Genomic DNA, 14,761 nt, shown 5'->3' with positions numbered 1-14,761 from the left:
TAATGACCCGTAATCTTCAACGTTGCTTCAATAGCCTCTCTGATGCCACAGCCGCAATGATGATGAAACCTCGTTGACGCGTTCAAAATGCTCCTTGAAGAGTGTACTCGTATCGCAGTGAGGAATGATGAGCAATTATGCGGGTGAATTGACCTTTGGATCCAAATCTGGTTCTGTGAGCCTTGTGCCAACGGAGTTTGATCGGAAAGGGAAAGGGTTCCTTCCTTACTCCTCCGGCGTCTGCCGAAAATGGTTTGCCTCTGCGTCAGTTTCCGCGTGGATACGAAACTGGCAACCTCTAGCGAAGTACTCTGCTTATGAAGTACAAGGACTCTTCTTGAAACAATTACTTTGAGGAAGAGACGACAGATCAAATCACCCAGACCATCCAGAAACTGTCAATCAGCTACTGCCCTTTTTTTAACGTGGCATGCCACAGGGACGCTCTTTCTCTTTGACTCTGGAACTCGAAGCTGTCAAATTTCCTCGTGGCTACGTGCATGATGGCGCTTCTTGCGGTCAATGCGCAGTTGGAGCATATAGAAATTTCGATTTTCTATGATTACCTGTGAATCATGGCTCGTCATGCATACGCATCAAACCATCTTACGCATCCAATCCAGTTTGTAAGGTTTCACTTCCCAATTCATCATTACAGCCTGTGTCCCAATACTCTGTCAAGTAAGAGTGGGCTCTCTTCTGCATCGCGACCGCGTTCGGCTCTCAGAGAGACGAACCGGAGGTACTGGCCAAATTTCTTTGGTTTTCTCTACTCACACTATTGTTCATTTCGTATTCAGCCTCTTTGTAATCAGGGCCATCAAGAACTCGTATCCTGTACATCCTTGACATCAAACCCTGAATTGCTCCACTTTCTGCCCGTCGAGCATCAGCCCATATTCCATTCTCCTCATGCCCATAATATCTCTGCACAGATGGTTGGGACTATGGACGACTGCGGTTTCTGCGATTCATTCGCCCCGTTGCTTCCCCGATCAATCGAGAATGGCTATTATAGCCTACAATAGTCTTATCTCCCGCCCTAGTGACAAAAGTGTCCTGACACACTGTGCGAGCGTCAACAAAGCGAAAATAATTATCGGCGATCGCTTTCTCGTCTGGTGTTACAACGACGTCACGTCTCCTTTTTCAAGGTGGGCTATGTATGCAGTAGCCCATAATTCACCCATAATCCAATGCACTCTTCAGCATGACTCCGAAGCATAGGCATGGAACGCAACCACATGTCCATCCGAGGAATCGGTACTCCGGGCTTATTTAAAAGAACGCAAGACCGCCTAATCAGAAATCCGTTCTTCCTCGTTCCTCCCTCTTTTGCTAACCACACCCACTACGTTCTGTACATCGTCCCCGATAAGATGCGCTCTGCCCCGCACGTGTCTTTTCTTGTCGACTCAGCTTCCCCTCGTTCCTCTTTGTCTTCGGACTATGCTTCTGATTCCTCTGACGATTCCCTACCTCTCACGGCGGAGCCTAAAATCAAGCTCCATCCGCTTCTGACACGGTCGCCGGAACGCATCTATAATCACTTCAACTATCATATTTTTTGGGACATTTGCGATGAACCGCGTTATGCCCAATATGTCGAGACTCTTGACACTCATGAACACCTCCGTGCGGATGACTGGAATGCGTCAGCTACCGAGCCGGCTGTCCAGTCTTTAAGAATCAGATATTCGATGCAGGAGAATTATGAGTTGATCGTTAAAGCTCAGACAAATACCGGAGTTACGATTGCGGAGATTTTCATGGCCCTCTACGACCACTTCCGCCGCCCTGGCAAAGGCGACGAGTCGAGAGGCAAGAACTCATTGCGCATGGAGATTGCGCTCGACAAGAGGACTGCCAATGTCGATAGATCCAACAGAGCGCCGCGGACTACGGGATTGTCGAAAGGGGATGAGATGATGAAATTCACGAGGTTCGCGGGGATGGATGTTGAGCCTGGCAAGAAATACACTGTCAGACTTACGTTGAAGGGTCGGGATAGCTTTTAAAGCTTCCCCATTCTCATTTTTTTCTATTCGCCAAGGCTGCATATGACTGTCTCCAGGCCCTCCGATTTCAACATTTCGGTCTTGTCCGTCGATCAAACTGTGCATCTCCGCACTCACTTTATGCACGATTGTGTCTGCACTCATGTCGTGGTCATTATCCGCCATCATCCAATGCTCCCTGGAATACTTCTTTCTCTCTCACGCCAATCAGTTCTAAAGATCGTCAATCATCTGTGAAACTTATCGTTGGCGACAACCGCACCGCCACCTCATTGCCGGCCCCGTAATTGGGCCTTGACCCTGTGCATGGTATCCTACCACGTGTGGTTGTGTTGGCCTTTGACATAGTACTCGTCCCCTCAGTGACCGATCCTGTTTACTATGTCAATAGTCCTCAAGCTTCGCTAGACTTCATTCCACTTTTTTTATTATCTTTCCTCCGTATGAGGTCAGCTGTGTTCAAGCTTACTCGGGACTAGCGCTTGGATAGAAATAGATTGCCGTATCGTCCATCCCTGCTGGGTTCTAATATCATCCATTTTTGCTCTATTTCCGAGTCTCTACTCTTCAATCTCTCCTCCATCCGTTTTTCTATGAATTAATGTAGGACATGTAGATCTCCACAAATCCGCTGATAATTCTTCTTCATTTCCTGACGTTACATGTACATCATTCCTTAATAGGTGTAGCTATATATATGTCTGTTTCATACATCATTGAATACTTGCCCCTTCAAACGCATGAGCACTTATGTTACATCTTTAATGTATAGCCTCGGTGGTGGATTCTGTGGGGCATTGCCCTATTACTTAGCATCCGGGGTTAAATAGAATCGTAGCATGACGCTCTTGTCTTGGTACTCACGGCAATGATGATGGCATGAAGTTTGAGTACGCTTGTATCAATTAACGGTGACCCTGGCCCTCCGTGCCGCATGTTTGTGGAAAGCGGTTGTAGATCCTGTGCTTGAATGCTCTTATGCTTGAAATGTACGTGAGAAGCGAACCCAATGCATAAATATACCGAGAGCGAGACTTGTTCTTTTTTTTGGTGTCCTTACTAACCACGCTCGAAGCTAGTGCTCAGCAGAAGTCATTCCTGCAGTATCGAAGTGGAAGAGAACGCAAAATTCAATGCAAGACTGTCCATTCTATTTGAAAATTAAGCACTTGAATTCATGCCACGTTTTGTCAACTAGTGAAAATTGTCATTGTTGTAATCTACCATAGGTAAAGTGTCATTATCGTTAGTGTCGAATTCGAATATCTCAAAGGATGGATGATACATTAGCGGAATGTCGGAAACATCAGTAGAGAAAATACAATAAAATAAAAATGGGAGGCTACATCGTGAGGCATTGCAAAGAAAGGAAAAGATTTTTCGGAAATTATCAGAAACTAATATGGTCGATCTTGAAAGGTAGTAAGGGAGTCATTGAGGATAGGGAACGGTTAAAGCGATTGATAAGCAGTCGAATGACATTGATGTTGGTTTTCGAAGGGAGAAGCCAGTGTACAAGCCTTTGTTTCTTAACAATCTTGCCATGATCACCGAAGTAATGATGAGTCTGGAAACTCCAGTGAAGAGACCTAGAACTAAACATCAGTACGCTGGCGTCACCATATCACCACACAAGGTATTGACATACCCGACGGTGAAATTCCGGAGGCCTTGGATATAACGCGCAACCATGTCATCGATCTCGGGGCCCCAAGAAGGAACCTGACTCTTTCGTCGCTCAAAGTTATTCATAGTTTCAGAACACAATTTTCCAACATAGTCCATCGCACTCTCGAGGGTATGATTGTGGTACTTCATTAGAATGTCAACCATATTGTGCGTATCTCCGCGAGCTTGCTCGACGTTGTAAGAGAAAATGTCCTGAGAGTCTGACTTTAGTCGTCGCCTTATTTCCAATGACAGAGTCGCCGCTTACATTAGTCCAAGTGACCAGGTCGATGGCGTACTCGTTGAGAGACTGGATAACCAAGTCCTCAGCGACAAAGTCAGGGAGATCAATTCCGAGAGCATATCTAAAGCAAGATCGCATAAATTAAATCATGATAGATTCTTCTGAGGCGTAGACTTACTCAATCAGGGCCCAGCAGGGTTTGCAGCCTGTACCAAAGTGGAAGAAATTATTCACAGGTGAAGAACCTTATCATATCACTTGCCTGATGTGTCTCGGTTAACTTTAATGTAAGATTCGAGATCTGGTATCTTGTTGCTATCGCGGGCTTTGGCTTCGATATTTACCGCGGCAAAGAACAAGCCCATCGTCTCCTTGAATCGAGCCTGGGCACCCGGACCGCAATCTTTGACACAGCGAGACCAGAAACTATCAAAGTAGGTGATTAGAATCTTTTTGAAATCAGTGAAGGAAGAAGACGTACTCTCTGGCAACTTTTGCTGGGTTGAGCTCCTTGGGGCAATCTTCTGTTGGAGTAAAAGAATCGGGGTAACGGAAAGCATTCATAACAGCATTTGCAAGAACGTCCGTCTCGCGTGTCATCAATCCATCGCTGATTTTATCCCTACATAGCATAATGAGACTCGATTATAAAAAAGAAAGAATATACGACACACAAGTGGAATAGATAGTTCATGAAATCAGAAACAATGCGTAGCCGCCCCGTATCCACGGTGTTATAACAGAACGCAGTGAGTTCTCCAACCTGAAGTCCATACAAAGCACGTCGTTGCTTTGAATTGAGGCCAGGACAACCAGCATCCAGCCATTGGGCAGACTGCTTTGCAACATCGTCTCCAGCGGGATGATAAGCGAGCTTGTAAAGTTGAACGAGGTCGGGAAGGATGAAGGAAGCAGGCCCTTGTTTAAGCTGAGCGTAACTCATGATACACAATAGAATGAAAGAAGTACAAGTGGCCGCAGAAAAAAAGAAAGGAAGGAAGGGGGGTGGGGAATACGATGAACTCAGAGTCGCCCTTTATACGCGCTCTTTCCGAGGGAGATGCATCGTACGGCGTATCCGATACGATAATAGTCACCGTCGCGTCAAGTCGCGCCCTCCCGGATCGCGCACCGTAGCGTAACGTTATTGTTTAGTTAAGGCGAGGGTGACGATAGTAGTAGCAGCGAAGGTAGGAAGTAACCTCGTCCCTGGCCCGCCGCACATCCGACGCATCACGGTGTGTGAAATCCAACTGTAGATATGCATTGGACTCTCTGCACAAAGGCAAGCGACAACCTCCGAGGTTCCTTGTAGTCTACTCAAAGAGAAATGGTCCCCACTTGGACTCATCAGACCCGAAGAGAACTTCTCGGTATGTACTGCGGCCTCGATGGCCACTTTCCGACCCTCTGGTAGTTTGAAATAGTATCCCTGAGCGAGCCCTTGAATGTTTAAACGGGGATCTGACGCAGATCTGGCGCGGACCCATTGCAAACCAATTGCAAACCACTGGCAGTCGGCACGATTTGTTAAAGATACAGGGCAACAGCCCCCGAGATTTGTATCAATCTGTAGGCCACGTAATACAACCGAAGTATGTCTTTTCGAATGTCCCCTTTGGTATAAACCAAACACGAGGGGAGTTCGCGATAGGAATGTCGCTGGCCACCTGGGTCATGATGCATGAAGGTGCGGGGGCCACTGGCAGGACCACTGGCATGCCAAGACTCTTAAGGATTGTGAAGTTTGGAAATGACTCACTGGCAAACATCGATCGATTGATCACGGAAGATCTTACAAGATAGATTCAGATTGGGATTGGCTCAAGTTTAAATTTCAAAAATGCAACCAGTGGAAGCGAATATCAGGGCGATCTCTCAAATCTTGTATTGACGGATCGAATCTGTCGATCATCTTTGACTAGGATTCGTCGCGCTGCGTGCGAGAGTTCAAGCAAGTTCAATATATATCGATTAGAACTGGGCTGGATTAAATGCTGCCCTAGCTGAGAAAGAGAAATTCAGAAGAAGCTAAAAGGAGAACTCATGAATTTGGCTATCTTAAGAAGTTTTGAAAATTGCAGAAAACAATTACCGCCTCCTACTGTAACAGAGGCTAACTATACGTGAATAGCAATGACTCAAATGACCTACACCAAGTGCGAAAGAGACAATGGGGATTGAATTTTGTATATCCTCTAAGTGAAAATAGCTTACAGTCGATACGCGGGCAATCCAAAGAACATTCATGGCAGAATGGCGAGCGAAACAAAAGAATACAAGTTTGGAATGGAAGTGTTATAAGTGGTTCAAGGATTGACCCTGTATGGGACCAGTGCTCCGATGGATTTCGTACCCCCCCCCGCAATGCCACAAAAAAATCCTGAGATACACAAATGAATAATACAACGAGCTTAGTAGATCTAAAGAAACCTTTGGAAGGATATTAGATCAACGATTTTCCATCGTCCGTGAAGCCTCTTTGTCTTCCTTTAGTTTCGTTGAGATAGTCCAAGGACAAATATGAACACCAATGCAATACTCATGTTCGCCCTCCTCAAACCCAGACTCTAAACAATCATCTTTCACCTTGTCGTGCGCCTCGACCAGCGTTTCCGACTTTGAGAGAGCAGAGTAGTAGCTTTGGTGTTTTTGATGTTCAGGACTTCCGAGAAAGGGGTGATCGTGTCGGCGTCGGGATGATGCCAAAGATGGCATTTCAATTATAATAGCAACTTGCGTTTGCTTCTTTTCTGCCGCCTCCGCCATTCCGCTGTCTTCTTCTTCTTCTTTATATTCAGCGGCTTCTACAGGAAGCAAGGGGTCGAGAGTGACAGTCTGACGATGTAGCGGAAGGAGAGAACGAAATGCAAAGCCCCGGAACGGTCTTCGGCGTGCTGTTGTAGGAAGTGAGGCTGTTGGTAAAGAAGGGGGGTTCACTTCCGTAGCGGACTCGTGATTTGAAGGTTCTGGAGGACTGCAATGAAGTGCAAGAGGCTGTATAAGAAATAGCACGGAAACGTCAGTACTGTAGTCACTTTGAATTACAAAGGGCGAAATAGGAGGGTAAGAAGAAGCGTGAAGCCAAATTGGATGAATTGAAAGAAGCCAGCCTACCATGACAAGACGCCAACAACCATACCCCATGTTATTTATCTTTGCATTCCGATCCGTCCACACTTCCCACATAATGGGTTTTTCACCTATCCCTGGCCTCTCTCTCAGATTGCTCCAAGGGTCGAGTTCAGGTCGACCCAAAATACCGCGACTCCCGCCATCATTCGTAAATCGCACCCGTCGCCAACCAAAAACGGATATCAGGGCAGCAGAGAATATGCCTATGGCAAGGCAGGCAAGAATAAGCGGGGGAGAACCGATGGGGGATTTGGTGGGGACGTCTGAATCGGACATGATCGCAGGTTGAAAGGTGGCCTAAGGACGAGGAAACTCAGAGTGCAGGGAGAGGTGGAGGAAGGGTTTATGCATGGGATGACCCTTTGGCATTTGCTTCCAAGCGTGGTTAGAACACCTGAACACCTGATCGGAATATCACATCACATCAACCCCTGACACTAATTATTGCTTTCCTCTCATATAAAGTACAAGTATGTGAGACTTATGTATTACTATGACTTGCTCATCGCCGACCTCGAATCTCTAATGCTATATATTACGTGCTACATTGATTATTGAATTGTTGAGAATGCTGCAATTGATGCTCTATTTACTGATGCTCTATTGACTGACTTGCCACAAATACATGTTGGCCTCCCATAGGACAGAGAACTGCCTAAACGTCTCTACGCTTGATGCCGAGGTCGACCGAAAGCGGTTTCCTCAAAAATCCTTCACTGATTACCAACTGTAACGAAGGATTAATTAAATCTAATCAATATCATTCGGTACGCATCGAAACTCACCGGTTTATCCTCGTCCTTCAGTACAAACTCGTAGCGACGCATGATTGAAGCGAGGATGATTGAGAGTTCCATAGCAGCAAGGTTACGACCAACACAAGAGCTAACCAATCCGAATTACGTCAGTTCTACGCAAAAATAACTCAAGGCGTACCGAGGCCCAACGGAGTAGGGGTTAAATGCCTTGTTCATGGCGGCTTGATCGCGTTCAAACCATCGCTCGGGCCTATAAGTTTCAGTGTCATCACCCCAGGATTTGGTGTCACGGTGAACCGAGTAGCTAGGTACGGAGAGGACAGTCCCCTCAGGGAAGAAATTGCCCAAGACTTCCAAACCACCTTCAGGAACGACGCGGGGGAGACCAATACCAGATACAGATTGGATACGAAGAGCCTCGTTGATGCAAGCCTCTAGGTAGGTAAGTCGTTTAATTTGCTCAGCAGTGGCGACCAGTTCGTCCTCAGTGCCTAGTTGTTCATCAAGTTCCTGGTGAAGCTTGTCCTGGACAGAAGGGTTGGCGGCAACGTGGTATAAGAAGGCAGCACACGCGCTAGAAAGACGTAAGGTTGTGCAATAAGAATAACCAATTGCGATATCTTACTTAGAACTGGTATCGGAGCCAGCAACCAAAAGAGTAAGAGCCTCGGCAGTCATTTCTTCACGACTCATGGGGTTACCGTTGGAATCGCGACTGTTCTGGAGCTTGCTCATCAGATCAATACGATCAGTCGAAGAGGACAGGCGCTTCGAAGCGGCGGCAACGGCTATACCAGCAACGGTCTTAAAGTCACGGGAACCTTGGGCAAGACCGGGAAGACGACGGGCGAGAGGGCGCCAATGAAGGGGGAGGGAACCCATAACCAAATTGAATTCACCACGGTTGTTGAAGGCTTCGATGACGGGGACAGTAAGGATGTCTTCTTCTTTAGTTTCCTTTCCATAGGAGTTCATCGCGCTCTGTTGATCCTTGGGGACAACGGCCATATCCTTCGCTGCGGCAAGCATACCAAATGGTTCACCGAAAGCAAGATCACCAATTGTATCAAAGGCAAGATAGTTCATCCCTGTGTTATGAGAGTTAGCGCTACGGCTCAAAAAATGAAGGAATCAACTTACAAGGAAGGATATCGAGATAGAGCTTGCCGTCCTTTCCTTTCCAACCGCCTTCACCTTCATTGCCAGACCCACCCTTGACGGCCATGTCGTAGAGACGATCCCACTGGTTCAACAATTGAGTAACATAGATAGCTATCTTGGGTTCAAAAGCAACCACGCTCTTCTGAGCGAAAATGTGGGAGATGACTTTGCGTTTACGGGTGTGGTCATGACGATCTCTAACGTTGAAGAGACCACGATCCATAGCGACGAAGGCATCGTAGAATTCGGATTTGAGAGTTCCGGTACCGTGTCCATAGACGGCGTTAAGTGCGTCTGGGTCGCTGATCGAAACGTGGTTGGGAGCGATACGAACAACCGGGCCTGGGAATTGATGGTAAGTTGGTCGAATCGAATATGACGAGTTCAAAGTTTCACACACCAAATTTCTTGTGGTAATCGTGAATGATTTCGGAGCGGCGTCCTCCCCGGGAGGTAAATGCCAGCCAGAAATCGGAAAATTTGGCAAAGAAGGGGCCTGGGTATTTACGAAGAGAATGAGAGTCGGTGAGCCATGGTATAACATGGAACAGAACGACTGCAGCCGGGATGGCGCAGGCCAAGGTGGTGGTGTCGGCCTGTGCCACGAAGTTTTTGAAGGTCTCTATGATCATGATGAGGAAGGAATGTTGATGAATTCAGAGAGGCTCTTCGCTGGCCTTATGTACCTACACAAATCTATCTCGTATGAGTCGGACTTTGCCTGGATGTAGATATCCGACGCTTTAACCTGGATATTTTTGGAAAATCGCAGCCACCTGCTTCGGACGTCGGCTTTCGTACACGCCCAACCCCGGGTCTAACCCCATTTTCACGTCCTCTGACGATGAGTTTTAGCTTCTTCGACCTACCTTCACGGTGCGCAATGGTTTTGGATCCTCAAACACACCATCCAAACTTCATTCGAATATCGTACATCAATCAAGTGTTCTATGCCACAGATGAGATACGCGAGGAGCCTATTTCAGTAGTATGAGCATCGGGTATGCGCCACAGATAGCATCAGCCAGCCATTTGATTCTAAAATAAAGCAGACTCAACGAGGTGGTGCAATCGCAAGAGCACAGGAGCACATTTTTTCGGTTCCAAATGTCACGAGCAGCGCGTCAAAGATCGCCGACTGCAAGCTCTTTCATCGACGACACACAGGCTTCATTCAGGAACATGAGAGAGATTAGGAAAGGACAGTGACCGACTTTAAATTTGGCCAAATTCAAGACTGATTGAATGTTGGACATTGCACCCCTGCCAACATTCAAATTAACGTGGTCAGTCGCAAATTCTATGGTCTCCGCATAACGACGGGCTGGCCCTTGTAATGTATTCTCCTCGAACTTGTCGAGCCGCCCTAGATGTAAGTCATCTACGGTCGAGTATCACGATAACAGGAAAAGACCTAGACTGATGCGCATAGGAGCAGCGAGATTCTGTCCTCAGATTAACTTGCGCAATGATCGTCGAGACTCGGCTATTTTTAGTCTTGCGGTGGCACATGATGCATTGATGCATGATTTATGTCACAGGTTTGTTTCCGCCTACGAAGGAGAACGGGCAAAAACTCCCTTGAAGGATGATACTCTTCTGCCTTTATGGGAACTCTGCGGGAACGGTGGTTAAGTGTTTCAAAGAAAACCCTGACACTCCCTTGCGGTGCCCGAGTAGCTGTGTATAAAAAGTTGACTGACCACAGCCCATAAATGTCTTCGTTTCTCTTTTCTCCTATCCTCATTCTCCTTATTCTGTGATACTGCCCAAGAAAAAAACCAAAAAATCACCTTGATCTGCTACTCTTTCCCGTCGCCTACGCTCATGATGACTCGTAATTTCCAAACTCTGCTTCTAATTTCCGGCTACCTCGCCACTACCGCTTACTCGGCGCTCCTCCCCGATAATGCACCAGATAAAACACAGTCTGGGCAAACTGGTACCAATCAATGTGGTACACAATCTAGCCCCAACTCTACATGCCAAAACTCTTTCCGTGAGTAGCTCCGCATTTTTTCAATCATTTTATTTTTTCATCATCAGCGTGTCTTTCTTTGGAACTGAATGATGCATCTGCTAGTTAACTCCGTTGACGATTTTTGTCTTTATGCACCTCCCGAGCCCGGCGCAGATTCTGTGATTGGTAATACTGAGGTATGGCTGATTTGATGATATCGTTCAAGGCTCTCAACTTTGTTGAAACAGAGAATTGAAGTGGCCTGGTGCACCAAGGTATGAGCCGTCGTATCAATAGTAGTCAATGGGTGGCTGATAATGGTCATGTTTAGAGCAACCACGGAACCCGTCTCATCCCTCCAGGAGCAATTAAGGGTGCTCATTTCATTCAAACGCCCGATTTCGTTCAAGTAACCGGTTAGCATTAATAGTATCAAATCTAGACGTATGGTAACCCGAACTAATCGATGTAATATATTACAGGGTTCGGTGATTTGACTCAACTCAATGTTCCCAAAGGCGATTTCGGTGTAGGTGTCTATAAGCAACTTCTGAGTGCATTTGAGCTGAATGATTATATTCGTTTTTCGTAGGGTGAGGTACGAATCTCAATTACTTTCTTTGGGTGAGGTGTAATCTTCTATTTCGTCTTAGCTCGACCCCCACGGGGCGGACGGAAACGGTGGGTCAACAATTCCTCTCTCTTATACGACACAGGTCTCACCAAACCACGACAGGCAACCCCATCGGAGGCTTAGTATTTTCAAGTGCCTTTGGTGAACTCGAACAAATCCCAGAGTGGACAGTGAGCGATTTCCCTGACGCCAATCTTCGGCTATATATCTGATCGCGATTTGCGCTTAGAACTTCATGTCAGACTCGGAGTTTTGTTTCCGAGCTTGCAAGCCCGGTCCTAACGCAGCTCAACTCTGTCAACACATCTACGATGTCATGGGTTGCATGTGGAATATGCCCGGTAATTACGACTCAGGCTTCGATACTTGCCAAGCCGACACTGGAGAGGTAACCCTCGGTTTTCTTATTTAAAGTATATCTCGAAATGAATTGATATGTGCTCTTTTAGCCTATGGGTGTTTACGGCTCCTCAACGTTCTTCCAAGGACAACCCGCGACGCCTCCGCCCCACCCAGCCCCCTCTAGCTCAAATTGTATGACAACCTCTACTATCGGGGATGTCAATGCTGTATTACCCACAAGTACCTCGAGTATCGGTTCGACTGGATCCAACAGCCAGGTAGTAGCGTCCACCCGGGCCTCGACAGTCCCCTCCGCTAGTAGCCCAGCCCCACTAACATCATTCCCTACAAAGGACTCGTCCGCCCGCGCCACCGCAACTTCAACTGTGGCTGTTGCCCCAGCGAGCAAGTCAGACTCTGGTGCCTGGGGTTCAAATGATGGGCTTGACAGGTTGGTGATAACCATCAGCGTTGGCCTCGCATTTGGTGCTGCACTCTTGCTTTAATGTATTTCCCATCTTTTACGACGAACTCATTTTCCTTTTGTAACTTTCATTCATTCATTTACGTAGACGGACAAGCTTACAATTCTTATACTATGATTACGATCAAATCTTTGGACATACGGAAGCTTTTACAGAGGCTCGATGACAGGAACGGGTCCTTCCGGTACAATTCTGGTCGGATTGATCTACGTGGATGGAATAGTTAAATTTATGCTGACGATATCAAATATCAACTTACATGAGCGTGAGACCAGTAGTAGTGAGTTTTGATGTGGTCGAAATTTGTGGATGATTGGAAGGCATCATTGTTCCAATAGAGCTTACGCATCCAACTAAGTTTTTAATATTAGTCTCTGTCTTGCGATCACAAAAGGCATTCTCACCGGTTGATGTTGGGGTAGCCACCACGAATAGTAGAGATATTACACTTAAAATGGCCAACGTAGACAGGATCAAACCGTACCTGATAATTCGAAATTAATAGATAAAGAGGTTTGAATTCCAGGAGAGGAAAATACTGACAGTGGTGACCCAGAGGCGAACATCAGCCTCGGTGAGTTGATTGCCTACGAGGTAATCTCTGCCTTTGAGCATGCCCTCAGCTTTGTCCAGGGCTTTGAAGAGCTCATGGACAGCCTTGGTGTAAGGTTCCTGAGTGGCTGCGAATCCTGCCTTGTAGACGCCGTCTGCAATGAACGGATACGAAAGACGTAAATGAGAATTCATACGGGTCCAGGCAAAGCAGATGCATATATCTTCCGCGCGGTGCACACAGAAAATAGGCAAACTTACTGTTGATGTCGGGGTAAACCCAGCTGTTAACTTCATCAATATCGGATCGAAGCTTCTCAGGATAAAAGTCAAGGGCAGCTTTATCGGCGGGAAGAAGGTGGTTAAAGGCTGAATTGAACATGCGAATAATTTCAGACGATTCGTTGTTCACAATCGTGTCGAGTTTCTTGTCATAAAGAAGTGGAACCGTGAATCTGCAGGCGCGTCAAGGTCAGTAACCGTGACTGAAAAATACGAGAAACCCGAGAACGGGGCTCACCTTCCGCTATATTCTGGGGAAATTTTGAGGTAGATTTCTTTGATGTGTTTAACGTTATGGATTGGATCAACCTCAGCACCGGGATAGTCGTCGGCGTTGGCGAAAGCCCACCCATCAGACCCCATTCGAGGAGATACAACTGTGACAGCTGTCAAAGAAATTTTTAATGGGAGCTGGGATATGATACATGGTAGGAACCTACAAATTATGCTCTCAAGACCTTTGAGTTTGCGCATAATAAGAGTCCTAGTAGCCCAAGCTGATGAGGCAGAACTAGTCAGGCATCGTAACAGTGACATTGGTCATGAATTTCACGTACGACAAGCATAACAGATGTAAAGATGATACCGGTCTGTCAATGAGCATCATCAGTATCGACATATATTGGCGAGTGATCACACCACACCAGCTTCGGGCTCAAACTTGGATCCGGCAGCGATGACATCGCGGAAAGAAGCTTCAAGGCGCTTGTATGCGCCATTTGGTTCGGTCTTCATCTTGCCAATGTCGGATTGACTTGAAACTTCTCTAGTCATAGCGGCCATGACTGTTCGTGAAGTGGAGAAAGGAAGTTTTACAATTGTATGCGGGGGGATGAAAGAGCGGCGTGGCGAATGGGAACGCAATCCGTGATTGATAAGGCTCCCCAGTCGAGCCTGCACGTGAACTGGAGATGCTGGTTAGGAAGCTTCTCGAGCTTCTCGAGCTTATATGTAGCATTCGACTCACCGAATCGAAAAAACATCAGCCAATGGCGAACAGCACAAGTCTCGTGCCAAAGTTAAACAATATTAGCGCTCGTTGTGGCCCCACAGCGCTCGGATTCGCCGCGGCATCCGACCTTTTACGTTCAAAGCCGAGCAATATGCGCTCGAGGTAGTCGTGATAAAATTAGAATGGATGACGGTTGTGTGGGGATGCTTACTAAGCCTTGATGATGCTCAATTTTGATTGTGCGGTGCCTGCGATCGCCGATCAGCCCGACTCGGCGCTTGTTTACAGTGATTACCCGAGAGCCCGATGGGTTGCAAGTTGCAACAGGAGATCTATAGTGAATGCACCAATGAAAGGCGATAGTTCCTAGTGGTGGCTGAAAGGACGCCTCGGTTATCAAAATCAACCGCAACCTGAGAACGCCCGAGTGGCCCGGGGGCGGTGAAACACAAATCAAATGCGAATAAAAGGGTCAAAATTAGGCGTTTGCTCGCCGACTAGCCTATAGTGAATGGTGTATCGGCATTGCAACGGCACAAGCAGGCAATGTGTTTATACATAATAGATTTC

The 14,761-nt window shown here is 46.8% G+C and overlaps 6 protein-coding genes across 6 annotated transcripts; 2 read left to right on the top strand and 4 right to left on the bottom strand.

The window, feature by feature from the left end:
* The first annotated feature begins 1,285 nt into the window (after positions 1-1,285).
* Positions 1,286-2,117, top strand: AGABI2DRAFT_194305 (hypothetical protein). Its single transcript, XM_006463435.1, has one exon. It carries the CDS (start codon positions 1,380-1,382, stop codon positions 2,016-2,018), a length of 639 nt encoding a protein of 212 aa, XP_006463498.1. The 5' UTR covers positions 1,286-1,379; the 3' UTR covers positions 2,019-2,117.
* A 1,291-nt stretch (positions 2,118-3,408) lies between these two features.
* Positions 3,409-4,873, bottom strand: AGABI2DRAFT_144791 (hypothetical protein; the record flags this gene model as incomplete). Its single annotated transcript, XM_006463434.1, has 6 exons — positions 3,409-3,607; positions 3,667-3,899; positions 3,955-4,051; positions 4,189-4,356; positions 4,412-4,552; positions 4,605-4,873. 6 exons carry the CDS (start codon positions 4,871-4,873, stop codon positions 3,409-3,411), a joined length of 1,107 nt encoding a protein of 368 aa, XP_006463497.1.
* A 1,508-nt stretch (positions 4,874-6,381) lies between these two features.
* Positions 6,382-7,341, bottom strand: AGABI2DRAFT_144790 (hypothetical protein; the record flags this gene model as incomplete). Its single annotated transcript, XM_006463433.1, has 2 exons — positions 6,382-6,927; positions 7,048-7,341. 2 exons carry the CDS (start codon positions 7,339-7,341, stop codon positions 6,382-6,384), a joined length of 840 nt encoding a protein of 279 aa, XP_006463496.1.
* A 202-nt stretch (positions 7,342-7,543) lies between these two features.
* On the bottom strand, positions 7,544-9,622 carry AGABI2DRAFT_194303 (cytochrome P450 benzoate 4-hydroxylase). Its single transcript, XM_006463432.1, has 6 exons — positions 9,385-9,622; positions 8,964-9,326; positions 8,449-8,911; positions 8,002-8,397; positions 7,851-7,950; positions 7,544-7,792 (listed from the first exon to the last, which is right to left on the bottom strand). Exons 1-6 carry the CDS (start codon positions 9,614-9,616, stop codon positions 7,721-7,723), a joined length of 1,626 nt encoding a protein of 541 aa, XP_006463495.1. The 5' UTR covers positions 9,617-9,622; the 3' UTR covers positions 7,544-7,720.
* Positions 9,623-10,883: 1,261 nt separating this feature from the next.
* Positions 10,884-12,138, top strand: AGABI2DRAFT_43698 (hypothetical protein; the record flags this gene model as incomplete). The annotated part of the gene is made up of 9 exons (XM_006462952.1): positions 10,884-10,983; positions 11,068-11,141; positions 11,193-11,219; positions 11,276-11,360; positions 11,427-11,479; positions 11,598-11,625; positions 11,681-11,748; positions 11,808-11,966; positions 12,028-12,138. Coding segments are annotated over 9 exons (705 nt in total), but the record flags the coding sequence as incomplete, so codon positions are not given.
* An 84-nt stretch (positions 12,139-12,222) lies between these two features.
* AGABI2DRAFT_137874 (hypothetical protein) lies at positions 12,223-14,304 on the bottom strand. Its single transcript, XM_006463431.1, has 10 exons — positions 14,207-14,304; positions 13,884-14,144; positions 13,797-13,829; positions 13,680-13,736; positions 13,478-13,625; positions 13,219-13,412; positions 12,949-13,112; positions 12,810-12,889; positions 12,665-12,758; positions 12,223-12,611 (listed from the first exon to the last, which is right to left on the bottom strand). Exons 2-10 carry the CDS (start codon positions 14,020-14,022, stop codon positions 12,555-12,557), a joined length of 966 nt encoding a protein of 321 aa, XP_006463494.1. The 5' UTR covers positions 14,023-14,144; positions 14,207-14,304; the 3' UTR covers positions 12,223-12,554.
* Between the last annotated feature and the right edge of the window lie 457 nt (positions 14,305-14,761).

This window comes from Agaricus bisporus (genome assembly GCF_000300575.1).
Source record: "Agaricus bisporus var. bisporus H97 unplaced genomic scaffold AGABI2scaffold_8, whole genome shotgun sequence".
Lineage (NCBI taxonomy): Eukaryota > Fungi > Basidiomycota > Agaricomycetes > Agaricales > Agaricaceae > Agaricus > Agaricus bisporus.
Note: the sequence above shows the minus strand (reverse complement) of the source record. Positions and strands in the feature narration are given on the sequence as shown.

Bases quoted from the DNA above. Each gene is read 5' to 3' on its own strand.
- AGABI2DRAFT_194305 (XM_006463435.1), top strand. From the start codon at position 1,380: ATGCGCTCTGCCCCGCACGTGTCTTTTCTTGTCGACTCAGCTTCCCCT.
- AGABI2DRAFT_194303 (XM_006463432.1), bottom strand. From the start codon at position 9,616: ATGATCATAGAGACCTTCAAAAACTTCGTGGCACAGGCCGACACCACC. The intron at 8,398-8,448 runs GTAAGATATCGC...ACGTCTTTCTAG, and splicing joins GGCTCCGATACCAGTTCTAA to CGCGTGTGCTGCCTTCTTAT. The intron at 7,951-8,001 runs GTACGCCTTGAG...CGGATTGGTTAG, and splicing joins CCCTACTCCGTTGGGCCTCG to CTCTTGTGTTGGTCGTAACC.
- AGABI2DRAFT_137874 (XM_006463431.1), bottom strand. From the start codon at position 14,022: ATGGCCGCTATGACTAGAGAAGTTTCAAGTCAATCCGACATTGGCAAG. The intron at 13,413-13,477 runs GTGAGCCCCGTT...ACGCGCCTGCAG, and splicing joins TCCCCAGAATATAGCGGAAG to ATTCACGGTTCCACTTCTTT. The intron at 12,612-12,664 runs GTAAGTTGATAT...CCATCCACGTAG, and splicing joins ACTACTGGTCTCACGCTCAT to ATCAATCCGACCAGAATTGT.